Source organism: Galeopterus variegatus, unplaced genomic scaffold, assembly GCF_000696425.1.
Source record: "Galeopterus variegatus unplaced genomic scaffold, G_variegatus-3.0.2 Scaffold641, whole genome shotgun sequence".
In the NCBI taxonomy this organism is placed as follows: domain Eukaryota; kingdom Metazoa; phylum Chordata; class Mammalia; order Dermoptera; family Cynocephalidae; genus Galeopterus; species Galeopterus variegatus.
Window position 1 is genome coordinate 92,762 of NW_007726752.1, and position 15,274 is coordinate 108,035.

General features: G+C 56.0%; 2 protein-coding genes across 8 annotated transcripts in view; both read right to left on the reverse strand.

Moving 5' to 3' along the window:
• Positions 1-1,034: 1,034 nt before the first annotated feature.
• On the reverse strand, positions 1,035-6,561 carry DDX41 (DEAD (Asp-Glu-Ala-Asp) box polypeptide 41). 3 transcript variants are annotated; one of them, XM_008570894.1, is made up of 17 exons: positions 6,443-6,531; positions 6,251-6,361; positions 5,798-5,957; positions 5,632-5,706; positions 5,443-5,503; positions 5,184-5,320; positions 4,691-4,763; positions 4,426-4,579; positions 4,212-4,348; positions 3,196-3,358; positions 2,836-2,967; positions 2,523-2,594; positions 2,289-2,385; positions 2,000-2,149; positions 1,824-1,895; positions 1,594-1,704; positions 1,035-1,401 (listed from the first exon to the last, which is right to left on the reverse strand). In XM_008570894.1, the coding sequence occupies exons 1-17, from the start codon at positions 6,467-6,469 to the stop codon at positions 1,265-1,267; spliced, it is 1,869 nt and encodes a 622-aa protein (XP_008569116.1). In that variant the 5' UTR covers positions 6,470-6,531; the 3' UTR covers positions 1,035-1,264. The 3 variants fall into 3 exon arrangements, with proteins under 3 accessions (XP_008569116.1, XP_008569117.1, XP_008569118.1); XM_008570895.1 differs by lacking the exon at positions 2,000-2,149 and having other exon boundaries at positions 6,443-6,539; XM_008570896.1 differs by lacking the exon at positions 1,035-1,401 and having other exon boundaries at positions 1,613-1,704; positions 1,978-2,149; positions 6,443-6,561.
• Positions 6,562-9,308: 2,747 nt separating this feature from the next.
• The window catches only part of FAM193B (family with sequence similarity 193, member B), a 32,070-nt gene continuing 26,104 nt past the window's right edge, over positions 9,309-15,274 (reverse strand). For all 5 annotated transcript variants that reach the window (XM_008570901.1, XM_008570898.1, XM_008570899.1 and 2 more), the window contains 4 exons: positions 12,954-13,974; positions 12,729-12,804; positions 11,725-11,822; positions 9,309-9,704 (listed from right to left, as the gene is read on the reverse strand). In XM_008570901.1, coding sequence (XP_008569123.1) covers positions 11,726-11,822; positions 12,729-12,804; positions 12,954-13,974 — 1,194 coding nt within the window. In that variant the 3' untranslated portion in view covers positions 9,309-9,704; position 11,725. The remainder of the gene's footprint in view (positions 9,705-11,724; positions 11,823-12,728; positions 12,805-12,953; positions 13,975-15,274) is intronic.

Sequence of the window (15,274 nt, forward strand, 5' to 3'; positions counted from 1 at the left end):
ATGTGGGATCCGAACCCTCGGACGGGAGCGCCGCCGCGCTTCCCAAGCGGCGCACTATCCAGTGCGCCACCGGGCCGGCCCCAGGACGTGTTTTCTAAGGGCCCCCTGGCACTTGGCTCTGTGCCTGCTGTGGCCTGGGCAGCTATGAGTTCCACCAGCCTCAGACACCACGTCCTCTCTGTTCTCATTGCCATCTCAACAATGAGGAAATCAAAGCTGAGAGAAATTAAGTAACTTGCCCAAGGCCACACACTAAGCAACAAACATGGCTTGAGCAACTGCTGTCCCCCTGGGATAAGCATGTGGCCTTACACAGCAAGTTCTTGGCACAGAGGAACTGGGTGACCCACAGCCACTGCCAGTGCCGTTCCTTTGCCCACCTCTTGCCAGATGCTGAAACTCTAGTTCAACTGCCAGCAGTCCTGTGACTGCCTTACATGTTTGTTCACATTTGAGTCTCTCTCTCCCACTAACCTGTGAGCTTCCCAGGCAGGTGTCCACCTGAATTGTCTGGGTCCTCGTGGCCCACCAATGAGCAGGGCACAGAGCGAGATCAGTGGCGCCTCTGGCCTGAGCAGCAGTCCCTGTGGCATCTGCCACTGCCTCAGTGAATGGAGCTGACAGTTTCCTACCAAGAGCCCATGCAGGCAGGCAGTGGGCGAGGAGCCTGGGGAGGAAGTTGCCTCCCAAGGGGCCCCAGGAGAAGCCCCCAGAGCTTCATATAACTGACAGGAAGAAGAAGGCTGGGGGTTATGACAACCAGCCAGGGAAACCAAAGAACCCCACCATTTCCCCTTGCCCACCAATGTGGTCCTTCCTTGAGTCAGAAATCCAGGCAGCCCAGAAGAGACACCTGAGTCCCCAGAGAGGGGCACCAGTGAGGCAGCTCCTTCCACAGCCAAGTGCCAGCAGGCTGGGTGTTGGCAGTGGTGACAGGAGATGCCAATGACTTGCCTCAGAGGGTCTCTGGAGGTCAGAGGTTGAGGCCTGCCCAGGACTCAGGGGTCAGCACAGGCAAAACACAGAGGCAGGGCTGGGGCTGAGATAGAGAGGCTTGTGCTTTAATGGTAGCAGGGGTGAAGGGGAGCAAAAATAGTAATTCTGGGGGGCAAAGGGAACAGGTAGCCAGGCCCAGCCTGGTCCAGCCCAGGCCAGCTGGGCCGAGGATGCTGGCTTCTTGTCCAGGGGGCTGGTGTGTATGTGTATGGTGGCTGGAATCCCGGGCACTGAGGCCTCTTGGAGAGACGGAGGGAAGACAGAAGACTCAAAAGTCCATGGAGCTGTGTGCCAGGTAGTCCTTACGGCCAATGTTGCTGACCTGCTTGGTCTGCATAGCCTCAAGTTTGGGGCAGTTGGTGATCCGATGACCCAGGCCCCCGCAGAAGGCGCAGCCACGCTCTCCTAGAGGAATGGGGGCGGGGGTCAGAAAGGTCGGAGGGCCAGGATCCACGGCTTGGACCTTGGGCCCCATTAGGTCCTCCCAGTCCACTGATGTGCAGACAGCATAGACTTGTTTTGTGGTGTTCCCGCCTTCTTGCCTCCCCTGCCCCCCTACCCCACCCTGGGGACTTGTGCCTTCCACTCCACAGTCACCTCTGATGTCCAGCATGGACTCGTCCCCACAGTGTAGCACTTGCAACACAGGTGGCACCTTCTGCTTGGCTTCCAGCAACAGGGCTTTGAGGTCCATTAGCACTGATTCGTCTGGGGGTGGGGGGTAGTGAAGAATCATCAGGCCCCACCCTGGGTCCTGCAGCCAGAAGTTGGTGGCCACGAGTGGAGGACCCAGGGAACAGCTGAGGTGGCTCTGGCAAAAGACTCACCACAGGCTTTGTTGATGAAGGTGGTGGCGATGCCTGTGTTTCCGGAACGCCCAGTGCGGCCGATCCGGTGCACTGCAGGGGGAGGGACAGAGCCTCTGGCTCACTGCCAAAGGGATAGGGGCCCTGCCTGACCCTTCCCCCACCTAGCCCATACCCATGGCCCCCCAGCCTCCGACCATAGTTCTCGATCTCCTCGGGCATGTCGTAATTGATGACATGTTGGATGGCAGGGAAGTCCAGGCCCTTGGACGCTACATCTGTGGCCACTAGGACATCCTTCTTGCCTTCCCGGAATGCCTCAATGGCCTTGGTCCTTTCCTCCTGGTCTGGGGATGGTCAGGAAAGAGCTGTTAAAGCTACAGTAGGAGTTCAGGGAGTAGCAGTAGGCCGGCCAGGCAGGGCAAGGGAGGAGGTGAGGGACTGCCATGGAAGCAGGGTCCATGCCAATGCATGCACCACCCTGACCTTTGCCCCCATGGATGGCCACAGCCTCAACCCCCTTGAGCAGCAGGTATTCGTGGATGGCGTCGACGTCTGCCTTCTTCTCTGCAAAGATGAGGACCTGTCCGGGAAAGCCAACTTGAGTCAGGGGGGCTGACTCTGTCTGGGCATCCCCCAACCTTCCCCCAGCATGCTGTCCCGACCACCCTCTCCCTCATCCTGGGGACCCTGGTACCAGCCTGGCCTGGCAGCACTCACAGGTGGGGGTGTCTTCTGCAGGCACTCAAGCAGGTATACCATCTTGGCCTCTTCCTTCACATATTCCACTTCCTGACACACAGGAGGTTAGGCTCATCAGCCATGACTGTGCCACATAGGCTGGGCCCCTAATCTGGGCTGAGAGCATCCTGCCAGCAGGGCCTAAGAATGGCTCTGGCTAAGGGCCAGGGGCTTTGAATGAAACCCCCAGTGCCCACAAAGTGAACCCTCTGCTCCAATCAACTTCAAGGGAGCCCTGCCAGATCCAGCCCTCATAGGTGAGAGACTTGGTCCATAGGGAGTGCCTACCTACCTGGATGACATCCAGGCTGGCGGCCCCGGCGCGCCCCACGTTGATGGTGACAGGCTTTACCAGGGCACTCTTGGCAAAGTTCTGAATCTTCTTTGGCATGGTAGCACTGAAGAGTAGAGTCTGCCGCTGGCCCTGAGGAAGGGTGTGGGCTGGGACTGAGGGCATGCAGAGATAGGTGGGGCTGGGCTGAGGGCATATGGAGGATGCAGTCTGGGGAAGCCAAGCAGCTGGGACGCAGCCTCCCTGAAGTAGGAGCAGAGGGTCAGGCAGGGCAGGGGCTTAGGGTCCTCCACACTTAAATGTGCTGTGCATGGGGACAGGGTGGTGCAGGAGTGCCCTGGCCAGGCAGGAGGCGGGCACCTTGAAGTAGGAGAAGATGGTGCGGATGTCACCCTCGAAGCCCATGTCAATCATGCGGTCAGCCTCATCTAGGGCCAGGTAGCGACAGATGTCTAGGCTGACCATCTTCTTCTGCAGCAGATCCATGAGGCGCCCAGGGGTGGCCACCATCATGTGCACACCACTGGGGATGGAGGAGACTCAGGTTGGGGCCACCTGCTTATCACCTACCTAGAGGCCACCCTCTGCCTCTGTTCTGCTCTCTGACCTCCTTCCTGTCTCTTCTCCCCTCCTCATTACTCACACCACCCTGCACTAAAAGCACATGTCCTTTCCTGGAAGAGCCTAAGCCTTCCAGCCACCACTTGGCCTGACACACCCTTCCTCTCCTCCTGGGTCACTGCTCTCACGCAGAAGGGCTGTCCTGAATCTCCAGAGAGGTTTCCCTTTGTGCTCCTATGGCCCCTTTGTAGGCTTCTATGGGCTCCTTTTCCTGGTATGCTGACTTCATCTCTTGTGCCTGCATCTTCGCTGACACTGAGAATGCCTCAGAAACAGGGATGGGGTCTGGCCTGTCTGCAGGGCCTGGTCCAGGGCATCTGGCATATCTGTAGTGGACTGCACTGTGTTGAAAGGGCACAGGTGCCACTAGGATCCAGCCCTGCCCCAGCACCTCAGTCTCCTTGACTAATTATACTGAATGTCTCTGACCTTCCTGGACATCCTGGGCCCTCCACCTCTGTACCTGGACTACTCATCTTCAAAATTCAAACATCACCTTCCCTACAAACATGTCTGTGACCTCCTACATCGCAGATGCTCCAGCAGGGTGGCCTATTCCATGTGCTGCACTCCCACAGTACCTGACCACATCCCTCTGCCCCACCCACCAACATCCCCACTAGACTGGGAAATTCTTGAGGGCTGGGCCCACCTCAGGGTTCTGCGAGGGTCTGTGGAATGACGAAACTAAAGGATCCTTTAGCTTCTCTAGGAGCTTTGGGGAGGCCCATGGGATAGGGGGTACCAGTACTCACTGTCGGATAGTCTCCATCTGCTCTTTGACAGACATGCCCCCAATGCAGAGAGCACAGCGCAGGAGTGGAGAGCTGTCCTCCTGCAGCAGGTGGCAGTAATACTCCAGGATGCCATGGGTCTGCCGAGCTAGCTCCCGCTGTAGGCACAGGGACAAGGTTGGCACCAGAAGGTGGCCCCAATCTCTGCCCCGTCCTCTAGGCTAGCCCATTTTACCGAGGGGCAGATGATGAGTCCATAGGGCCCCTCACGCTTGGAGAAAGGTAATCTCTTCTCTTGTTCCAGGCAGAACATGATGACAGGCAACGTGAAAACCAGCGTCTTGCCTGAACCCGTGAAGGCGATGCCTATCATGTCACGGCCGGACAGACTGTTAGGAGAGGACAGCCCGGTGAGTGTGCCTCACCAATTGGACACTTAGCCATTGGTCCTCCCTGTCACAGCCCTTCTCAGAGACCCCAGGTCCACTGTCCACACTCACATGGTGGGGATGCCCTGGATCTGAATGGGCGTTGGGTGGTGGATGCCTTTCTTCTTCAGGCCTCTCAGGATGGCTAAGGAAAACAACCCAGGCATCATTCTCACGTTTCACAAGTTCTTTATCAGAGCCCCCAAACCTGCAAAATTGCCACTAGCCTCAAAATTTACAAAGGATGAAACTGAGGCTGAGAGAGAGAGAGCAGGGGGTATAAAAAGAGAGAGATGTGTCCAAGGCCTGTGGGATAGGTGGAGCCAGGATTTGCACCCAGGTCTGTCTAATCTGAGAATCACTTTCCACTGACGCTCCTTGATGACAGAATATAGTGAACACATACAGCTGGGGCAGCTGAAAAAGGAGCCTAACGAGATCCCTCCTTAAATCTCTCCATTCCCACTGGCTGGACCCAGGGCTGACGCCGCTGAGCCTAGTGGGGGACACAACCTCATAGGTGTTTGCTTATGAAAGTGTGTTGTCTCTCCTAGTTCCCAGGTACCTGCAGGAAACTTCATTTCCTTGAAGCTTTTGATGGGCGGCGGGATACCATCTCCCTCCACCAGAATGTGGTACTTCTTCCGTACTCGCTCGTGCCGCTCTTCAGACATGCTCAGGACATATCGAGGTGGTGTCCAACTGTGGGTGGGTAGTAGGGATCAAGAGAGGCTCTGGGCACAGCTAGCCTTGGGGTGTCCCTGCTAATCTCAGCCACACGTCATTCTAAGTAAGGAGCAATTGCACAGACTGGAAAGACATACCTGGTTTTGATTGGGTCGTCATATGTGATGCCCTTGGCCATCTCCTTCACTGACATCAAGGCTAAGGAGAGAGACATGGCTCAGGGCTAGCTCCTGCTTCTGAGAGGCCAGACTCCTTGAGATATGACATGCCTGACATGGGGGAAGGAGGTTCAGTCCACCTCCTCACTGCCCTGGCTACAACCATACCTCGTCCCTCAGCCACACTCTCCAGGATTTTCTCTTCTTCCTTCAGCTGCTTCTCCTTGGCAGACTCCTTGCGGGCTGAGAAAAGAAGAAGACGTCAAAGAGACACCAACACAGTGGGCCAGGCTTGGCGTCTCCCCGCCCTCCCAGGCGGTGCTGCTCAGCTCACCCTCGGCCTTCTCCTTGAGGTGTTGGTGCTGATCCAGGAGGCTGACGTTGGACTGAGGGCCCAGCGGGATGTCGTCCTCATCTACCCGGGTCTCGCTGCCGCTGTCCTGCTGCTCCTCCTCCGCAGCTCCCTTGCGTCTCCGCTGCAGCAGCTTCTGGAGCTGAGGTTCCACCAGTGACCCTCAGAGTCAAGCTCAAGACAGAGTGGGGCATCGGGCCCAGGCGGCCTGCATCAGGATGCTGGCTTTTGGAAGACGGTCCTGCGCCCCAAAGCACAGAGCTGCCCTATCCCTCAGATCAGGTCGCCAATCCCTCGTCTGACTGGAGGCCACGCTCCCGTGTACTGACATTCACTCCTCAGATCGCCCCCCTCCTCCCGCAGGCCGGGGCCACCCCCATCCCACTGCGACCCGGTGGTCACAACCCCATTCCTCCTCCGACCCGGGCCCCTCACCAGTAGTTGCCGGCGCTGTCGCAACGGCACATAGGGCACATAGTCCTCGTCGTCCTCATCCTCGGCCTCGGAACGGCTTCCTCCTGCCGTCGCCTCGTCGGCGCGAGCCCGCTGCAGATACACACGAGTCAGGCTCGGACCCCCCGCCTTCACTCCCGCCCCAGCCCGCGCGGACCCCAGCCTCGCTGCCACCTTCCGTTCGGGCTCCGACTCCTCCATCCTTCGCCGCACGCATGCGCGCCAAGGCCCAACCCCGCCTCAAGTAAAGTGCGACCCAATCGGATGTGAAGAAGCGGACGTCGGCGCCTAGCGACGACCTCGGAGCGCCGGATCGCGCCGAGGGACAAATGTGCTCCTCAGCTGCTGTCGTGCGGCGCGGCGTCCATGCCTTCTGTGGGTGGTTGCGCCGCTGTTGCCAGGGCTGACGACGAAAGACTCAGGCAAGGCATGGTGGGACACTAGAGGATCTGGAGCGTGCGCTAGAGGGGCAAACCAAGCCGGGTGGAAGAGGGAGGCGCCCCGCGTGGAGAACGCTGATGCGCAGCCTCGCCCAGAGCATGACGTCATCGGCACGTCCCCGCCGGCGGACGCTGCGCCCTCTAGTGGCTAGGAGCTCCGGGCAAGCTGGGATAGTGCCGTGTCTCCGTCCCTGCCCAGGGCTGCGGGGCAGAGTGGGGCTTGCGGAATAAATGAGTCAACACGCACTGCTCTGACTGGCGTCCCATGGGTGTGAGACAACACCTGTGTTCAGAGTGGCGAGGGATAAATAAAATACTGATGACAGTGGTTTTTAACGGTGAGGCCCTGTACAAACGCAAACGATTATTACTGTAAATGTTGTGATAGAGCTCTGAGTGACTAACTGGAGAATCAGAGGCTGCTTCCAGGAGGCGGCACTGGATCTGAGTTTCCAGGGAAGTTCGAGGGCGCTGCAGAAATTAAGTCTGTCCATGTGCAAGATTCCTCAGGGAACACAGAGATCACTGTGGCTGGTGTGAAGTGGGGATAGCCAGAGTTAAGGCTGGAAAAGGAGATTGGGCCCAGAACACGGTGGTCCTGACTGTCAGAGGCAGTCATTTCAACTTCGTTGGGGACTTTTATTTATTTATTTTCCTTTTTGTCTTTTTTCGTAACCGGCAACGGGATCGCAACCCTCAGTGTCGCGCCCGTACCGGACCGGGACCGGCAACGGGATCGCAACCCTCAGTGCTGCGCCCGCACCTCGCTCAGCCAGTGAGCGGCCGATCTGTATGTGGGATCCGAACCCTCGGCGGGAGCGCCACCGCACTCCCAAACGGCGCACTGTAGCAGTGCGCCACCGGGCCGGCCCTCGTTGGGGACTTTTAAAGAGGAATGACATGGTTAGAGCTGTTCTTTCCTTCGTTGTATGTTTAATATGAGTATGTGCTGGGCATTGTGCACAGTGCCGAAGCAGACGGATGAACAAGACACACCTGGTGTGGGAGGAGACCGAAATATATACAGGTAATAGGTCTTAAGGTAAAGGAGAAATATCTAAGATAAACAAGATAATACCACTTTTGGAAGTATCACAAAGGCAGGGCAAACTGATTCTCATGCTTTTCATAGCAAAATGGCCTCAGTGGGGATGTGAAGGATAAGCAGGAATTCATGAAGGAAGGTTAATCTGGGAAGAGGGCAGAATGTGAGCAAAAGTCAGGAGACCCAAGGGTGCGGGGCCTAACTGGAGACTGAGGTCTTCCAGCATGGCTGAAATGAATGCTGGAGGCAGGGGTCCAAGCACAAAGGACCCTGCATGCTGCTCACGGAAGTCTCTCTCTCTGTGTAGGTAAATGGACTGCTTGATCAGACTTGTAGTTTTGAATGATGAAGCAGAATTTTAGATGGCTGTGCCAATTCAACTGCAGGGCAGGAGCCCAGTGCAAGAGTAGGAGGGGGAGAGGAACACAGCTAATAAGTATGCAGAGAAAGGTTTCACAGGAAGCATCCACACGTCCTTGGGGATTGGGAAAGGCCAGGGCCTAAGAATTGTAAGCTTGTGGTCAATACTGTTGGTTTCCCTTCTTTAGAAGAGGAAGCTGGCACTCACCACCAGTCCCATGGTGGGGCTCAACCCGGAGGGGACAGCCTCCAGACAGGGCACTCCCCACATAAGCTCAAGGTAAGAGTTGACTTTAGTAGAGAAAACTACATTGGGGGCAAGGAGTTTGGACACAAGTGTGAGTGAGGTATTTTTAGCAAACCCACTATACGAGTATTAAAATCTAAGTTCAGGGCCGGCCCCGTGGCTCACTCGGGAGAATGTGGTGCTGGTAGCCAAGGCCACGGGTTCGGATCTTACATAGGAATGGCCGGTGCGCTCACTGGCTGAGCGTGGTGCAGACCACATCGTGCCAAGGGTTGCGATCCCCTTACCGGTCAGAAAAAAGAAAAAAAAAAAATCTGAGTTCAAAAACCAGATCCATTTGGGGGGCATGAGGTAGTTTGCTTGACTATACAGAGGGGTTCATTATCCTCTTAACTCTCAAGTCCCTTAGCCTACACGTCCCATTTCCACTGGAAAATCAGATCTAATTTATAAAAAACTCAACTTATCCCCATGTTCCCTGACTACATAAAGTCTGTGTGAGGAGCCTCCACAGCCCAGGATGCAGGTGCACAGTCCATAAAGGCCTCAGGGCCTTTCTTAGGCTTTCTCACATCCAGATGCACAGACACCAAGTCCAACCCCTTCGACTCACCCATTGTGCAAAGGGGAAACAGCGTAGGGAAGAGGCTACTCCAAGCTCACATACCAGAGTCCTCCCACCAGGAGGAAAGGGCACACGTGCCAGAGTCATACAGTGCTCAACCCTAGTCAGCCAGACTGAGTCCAGCTGAGTCATGTTTCTGCCTTAGCTTTAGTTTCCTCATCTGTAAAATGGGATAACAGTCCCACTTAGGATTTCTGCAAGGATTAAGTGGAAGCTATGCCAAACATGCTCAATTAAGTTAGTGACTAAGGCAGATCCCAAGTGACTGAGGGCATCCCTCACCCTTATTCCCTGCTCAGAACAGCAAATCAAAAATACACAACTCTGTGTCCAAATGTTGCTTTATCTTTCGGCATGAAAGATCTTCACAGTATCAAAAGTAAAGAATTGAAAAAAATAAAAATAAAAACAAAACAAACAAACAAAAAAACGAACACAGAGAGCAGTGTTGGGCCAGCAGTACCATCAGCCCCCGGCCCACAGGCCAGCCCAGTCCCGGGCTCTGAGTGTGGAGGCTGTGTAGCACCAGGAAGCGGCTCTGCTGCGGTCCTGAAGGTCCCCAGCACAGCACGGCATCCGTTTAGCTTTTGGTTGGTCCGGGACAGTGGGGAGCAGCGAGGGTCTGGGCAGGTGGGTGGGGCACACAGAGGGAGAACCGTAGGCCTTCAGCTACAGTCAGGGTCTCAGGATACCCTAAGGAAGTTCAACCTGGGCAGGGCCTGAGAAAGAACAAAAGAGCAAGATCACAGTGAGCAACGAACGGCCCACACCTCAGCCTTCCTATGCCAACTCTGGGACCCCAACTCTGGATCCCCCGGTGCTATTTTTGTTCCCTGGGCTGAAAACATTGAACATGATCCTTGGATCATTTCCAGTAGAGCCCACACCTCAGCCTTCCTATGCCAACTCTGGGACACCAACTCTGGATCCCCCTGGTGCTATTTTTGTTCCCTGGGCTGAAAACATTGAACATGATCCTTGGATCATTTCCAGTAGAGGATGATGGTTAAGACCCTGTTGGTGGACAGAGTCCTGTCAAATGTGGGAACAATCCTTGAGGAGCCAAGGACCCCTGCTGTAGCACGTCCTTCCAGGAAAGGGCTAAGACCCCAGCCTCTGGCATTTGTTCTCCTGTCATCAGCAGGTACTGGGGGAGGGCAGCTGTGCACTAATGCTCCTGCCTTAAGCTCCAGGTGCATAACCTGGGCCACGCCCTCGGGGTTCCCAATCCTGCCCAGAGGAGGGTAGAGAGGGTCAAAGGGAGGGGTGGGATTTCCTGTCTTGGAAAAGAGACCAGCCAAGATTGGAAAGGGTCAAGAGGTGGGAGTGGGAGAAGATGGCTGGATTTGGTTTCCCAGATGACAGTGGAATTGGGCTTGTGGGAGATGTGACCCTTTTTTCTCTCACTAGGTACAAGAGATTAAGTGCCTGGGTTTCTGCTACTCCTGGTTCCTGTGGAGGTGGAGGAGAGAAGTGGGAAGGCACCCCGGCCTTGGAAGACACTCCTGGGGGTTTGGACATTTCGGTTTGGCAAAGGATCAGGGAGCTCGGCCCCCTCAGAGGGGAGGAGGGCTGAGGGGACTCTGAAGAAAACAGTCTTCCTACTCCGGGGCAGGGCAAGTGTGCCACAGGAAGCCCCAGCACCGAAGGCTACCCTGGCTTCAGGCTCTCTCGGATGCCTCTGGGGAGCTGGGGGTTCAGGAAGTCTGCTGCCTCAGCCCAGAGAGGAGCTGCTTTGGCACTAGAAAGAGGAGGAAGGCAGGTGTGGACATCCACAGGGGGTGGAGGTGGGTGTGGAGAGGGAGTTGATGAGTCTAGTCCACCTGCTCCAGCCTCCCACTGTGCCTTGAGGGCAGCTATACGGTCGCCAGACAGAAAAGGCCTGACCCCAGGGACACAGCTCAGGGCTGAGATATGGAACTGCACTGCCAGTAGGCCCCAAGCCCAGCACCAAGGCCTGCCTGCTACTGCCCTTCTCTTCTGTACAGGGTTCCCAGCTCAATGTCTTCTCCAGTCTTCTGTTCCCAGTCCAGATCACCATCTAACACCTCAATACTTCAGACAAAAGGACCTGTGTAGACTGGGAGGAGAGGGCAGTCATCTGGGGGCCAAGTCACTTTCAGGACCAGGTCATTTTCAGTTTGCTCATGGAACTTGTCCTGTTTAGGGAGAGTCCCTATCAATTCCTCCATGACTAAATAACCTGCAAGGCCCTGGTCTAGCTTGTCTGCCTCCTCAATGCTCCCTCCCTTGTGGCCAGCCCCTTCTCACATTACTTCAGCTGGGAAGCTCCTTGGTAGCCTGCATTGAGGAGCCAGGCCAGCGGGATTCAACCCTGAGGCCTGATAATATCAGGTGTGGGAGCAGCCCCATGGGGCCTACTGCTGCCTGGGCACTTTGGGATGCAGCTGGTAAGAGAAGTAGAGCCCTGGTGGTGATACTCCAGGGGATGGCAGTCCAGGAAGGGGCCTTTCAGAAGCATGGGCAGGAGGGCTCAAGAAGGGCCTGGCCCAGGGAGGAGTGATAGAAGAACAGAGGCCCAGGGGTAAGTGGCCGCAGGAGAAGAGATGGGGCCTAGACCTTTGGAGACTGGAGCTGGCTGTGTGGTTGTAGGGGCCAGGACTACCAAGCCTAAAGCCCAACTCCCTGTGCCCTAGAGAGCAGAACGGTCTGGTGAGGGCACAGAAGGTGGCAGAGCACAGGGAGAGGGGGTGCATATAACACTTGGGGTCTCTATACCTCACTGAAATGTGCTGGGAGTAGTTTTCTTGAGGCTAAAGTTGGTCCAGTTCACAGCAACCTTCTGACGAGTTTGCTTTGCAGAATCCAAACAGAACCTGTTGGGTTTAGGAGACACAGGAGAAGCTCAATCAGAGCTTCCCTCCCTTCCTCGCTGGATGCCTTTTCTAGACACTGTGTCCAGGTCACTAAGAAACCAGGTTGGCTCTGCACAGCCTCTCTGGCTCCCAGGTGCTGGGGTCTAACAGGCATAGAAGCTTTGCTGGTTTGGGGGCTTCCTGGATGGGGCCCAGTAACCACTGCTCATGAGCCCAGGGGACAATGTAAGAAGAGAGCGAGACTGCCTTAGGACACAAGTTCCCTCCTTGCTTCATGTCTTACTCTGGCTGTATTGCGCTGGCTTCTGTACCCTAAGTATGCTGCTTCTTTTACCCTCAAACGTTTGTACATACTGGCCACACTGTGACAAACACCTTTTCAACCTGACCAACTCATTCTCCAGGTTTCAGCTTAGTTACCACCTCTCCCAGGAAGGCCTCCTGGCCTGCCCCACCCCTCACTTTGGTGTGAAGCCCCCCTTTCTAGCTTCCCTCCCAACAGCCACATCGTGCCCTTGCTCCACTAATGGCATGGCATCTATCACAATGCTATATGTTATAGCTGTCTAGACTCCTGTCTAAGCGTATACTTAGTTTGCCTCTGTCCCCAGAGCTCAGTCCAGGCAGAGCTAAGGAAGTGCCAGTGAATAAACAAAGCTGGAAAAAGGCCTGGTTCCTGGGGTCTCACGTGCCTTTCTCCCTGTCCCTTGCGCCTTCACAGATGCTCAACCCAGCCAAGCAGCTCCCTGAGATCCAGCGGACAGGCTGGTGGGAGAGGGCCTGGGGAAATGGCAAGGCTCCCCAAGGGGCCAGGGTTGTGGGAGCAGGCCTTTCTGAGGCCCAAGCATAACATGGGGCTCGACCTGAAGTTCCCTGTGAGTGGGAAAACAGGCAGCCCCCACCTACCTCTTGAAGTACTCCACCTCGCGGTCAGTTTCATCCATCTCCACCCCATCCATGTCCTTGGGCAGGAACACATCGTCTAGGAAGACACAGCCAGGAGGGCTCAGTGCCCATGGCCAGACCTCTGGGATCATGCTGTGGGGGCAGCGCTGCCCACATAAGGACTGCCCTCCACCCCGTGGCCTGGCTGGGGTTGGGGGTCAGTCACGCAGTTCCTGGTGCACTCACCCAAGGAGGCGGCCGACTTCTCTTGCTTGTTGCGGCTGCGGCGGCTACGGCCCTTGCCCTGGGGCAAGCTCTGTGGCCTTGCTGGGCCCGAGGGCTGCACAGACTCCTGCTCCAGAGGCCGTGCCTTGGCCTCGCCTGGCCAGTTTCGCCAGGAGCTGCCCTTTTCCTTCTCAGTTTTGGGGCTGCCAGCCCAACCTGGTCCTGGCTGGCTCCTCCAGCTCCCCTCTCCAACCTCAGCACAGCTGCCAATTTTGGGAGGCTCTGGGACCTTGCCTGGCTGCTTGGGGCCAACAGTCTGGCCCTTAGCACTGGGTGCCTCTTGGCTAGCTGGGGGCCGGGGGGCTGGGCTTGCCTCACTCTTCTTGGCCTGACTGCCCTGTCTCTTGCCTTTCCGTGGCTTCCGACCTGAAGCCACAGGCTCAGGCACCTCCTGCTTGCAACGGGGGACCTCCTTTGAGCTTGGCTCCTCAGAGCTGGGGTTGCCTGGATTGGGTGTCTTGACCCAGATCACCCGCGACAGGTTGGGCACAGTGTTGAGTCTCCTCACTAGCCCATTCTCCGGGATAATACCAGGAGGGGGGCCCCTCACCTCTGTCCATGGTGAGTGGGGGCCTCTCATTTCTGCCCACAGTGGGGCTGGCTCGCCTGGAGCTTGTAACGTGTGGTTCTGAGGGGAGCCCAAAGTCAAAGGGGACAAGTCAAGGTTGATGTCAGGCTGTTGCTCTGAGGAGCCATTGAGGTTTGAGGGGGGTAGATTCTGGGGCTCGGGCTCAGCAGCCCCCTGCTTAGAGAAGCCATTGCTGTCCATGCTGAGCTCACATACACTGAAGCTGGCACGGATGGAGTCCTTGACGGTGTTCTTGATCTCCTGCAGACGGCTGCTTAGGAAGCTGTTGACCCGATCCAGTTCCCGGTCAGGCCATTCCAAGAGCCTCTCCCTGGCAGGCCTGGGCTCGCGGCTTCCAGAAACACGATTCGCCTGCTTCAGCATTTCTGCTGCCAACTGGGCCTTCTCCTTTTCCTGCCAATACAAGAGGCAGTTTCAGCAGGGGCCTGTCAGCTGCCAGGCACAACATGACACCTGACACATCAGCCTGGGGCCCAGCTTTGCCACTGACTTTCCAGGAGCAGAGCCTCACAATTGTTGCCTGCACACCCACCCTGCAGGACTCAGGATGAAAGGCAATTAGGTACATGTCCTGGGGGTGGAGGTACAGTTACACCCAAAGAGGGTGGGGTTTTCAGCCTGTTCATCCAGAGCCCCAATGTCAGTCCTAGCGCCTAAGGCGGCTGGTTCACAGGGGTAGGATCTTGCCTCCTAGGACGGAGTTTGTGTGAGCTTGAGCAGTTCATTCACTTGTTGGGTCTCAGTGGACTCACCTGCAAAATGGGGACAATGATTCTGGAGTGAAGACCGAAGTGGGGGTGCATGTGAGGAAGATGGTTACTAGAGAAGCATTCTTCTCAACTCTGTTGGGGGGGGAGCCATGATGTTATGGGGGGGTCTTACAAGAAGGACAATTTGGGGGCTGTGAGACCACCATGGTAGATGAGACTGCTCTGGGTGGCTGGGAATGCATGTGCTCTCCTGAAGCTGTGTATGGGTATTACTGAAGAAGACCATGCTCCTGTAGAAAGGCCACTCACTGCTCAGTGGACCTCAAGTAATCAAGGCCATACCTAAAGTGTGCCCAATGACATACCACAGGCACCATGCCAGGCCCTCACTACGAGATGTAAAAGCAGCCCTTTGCCCAGGTGAGGACTGGAAAGCTGAGAGGCCAGACCCTGTCAATCAGCTTTGACAGACCTAGAGAATCTAAATGAGTTTGTGGGCTCTGAGCCACTCCCACTCCTCCACCCACTCTCAAGGCACCAGCAGGCCAACACAGCCTTCAGAGGGGGACTGGAGGGAGATGCCAAAGCCTTGGCAAGGAGGTGGTGATGGTGCGCCACATGACTCCCATCATCTCATGTATTTCCAGTTGATTTGGGAATGTAGGGGAGAAACAGGAAAAGGAAACTGGGGAAAGAAAAGGGCTTGCCATCACCTCAGAGTCGACTTAAAGAGGGTCTCCTTGTGCCCCAGCGGGCAGGCCTTTATTCCCTCATCTTTTTTGAACACTGGCTCCACAAATGAATAAGGTCAATTGTCCCTGTGGGACCTTGGACAAATCGCTTATTCTCTCTGAACCTTATTTTCCCCAATTGTATATTAGGGAGAGAAAGTACCTGTACCTTCACAGGGTTGTTATGAGCTATGTGGACAGCTGAGAGGGTTTGTGTCGAGTCTCTTTCCCTGTGTGCTGAGGCTGGGCCTC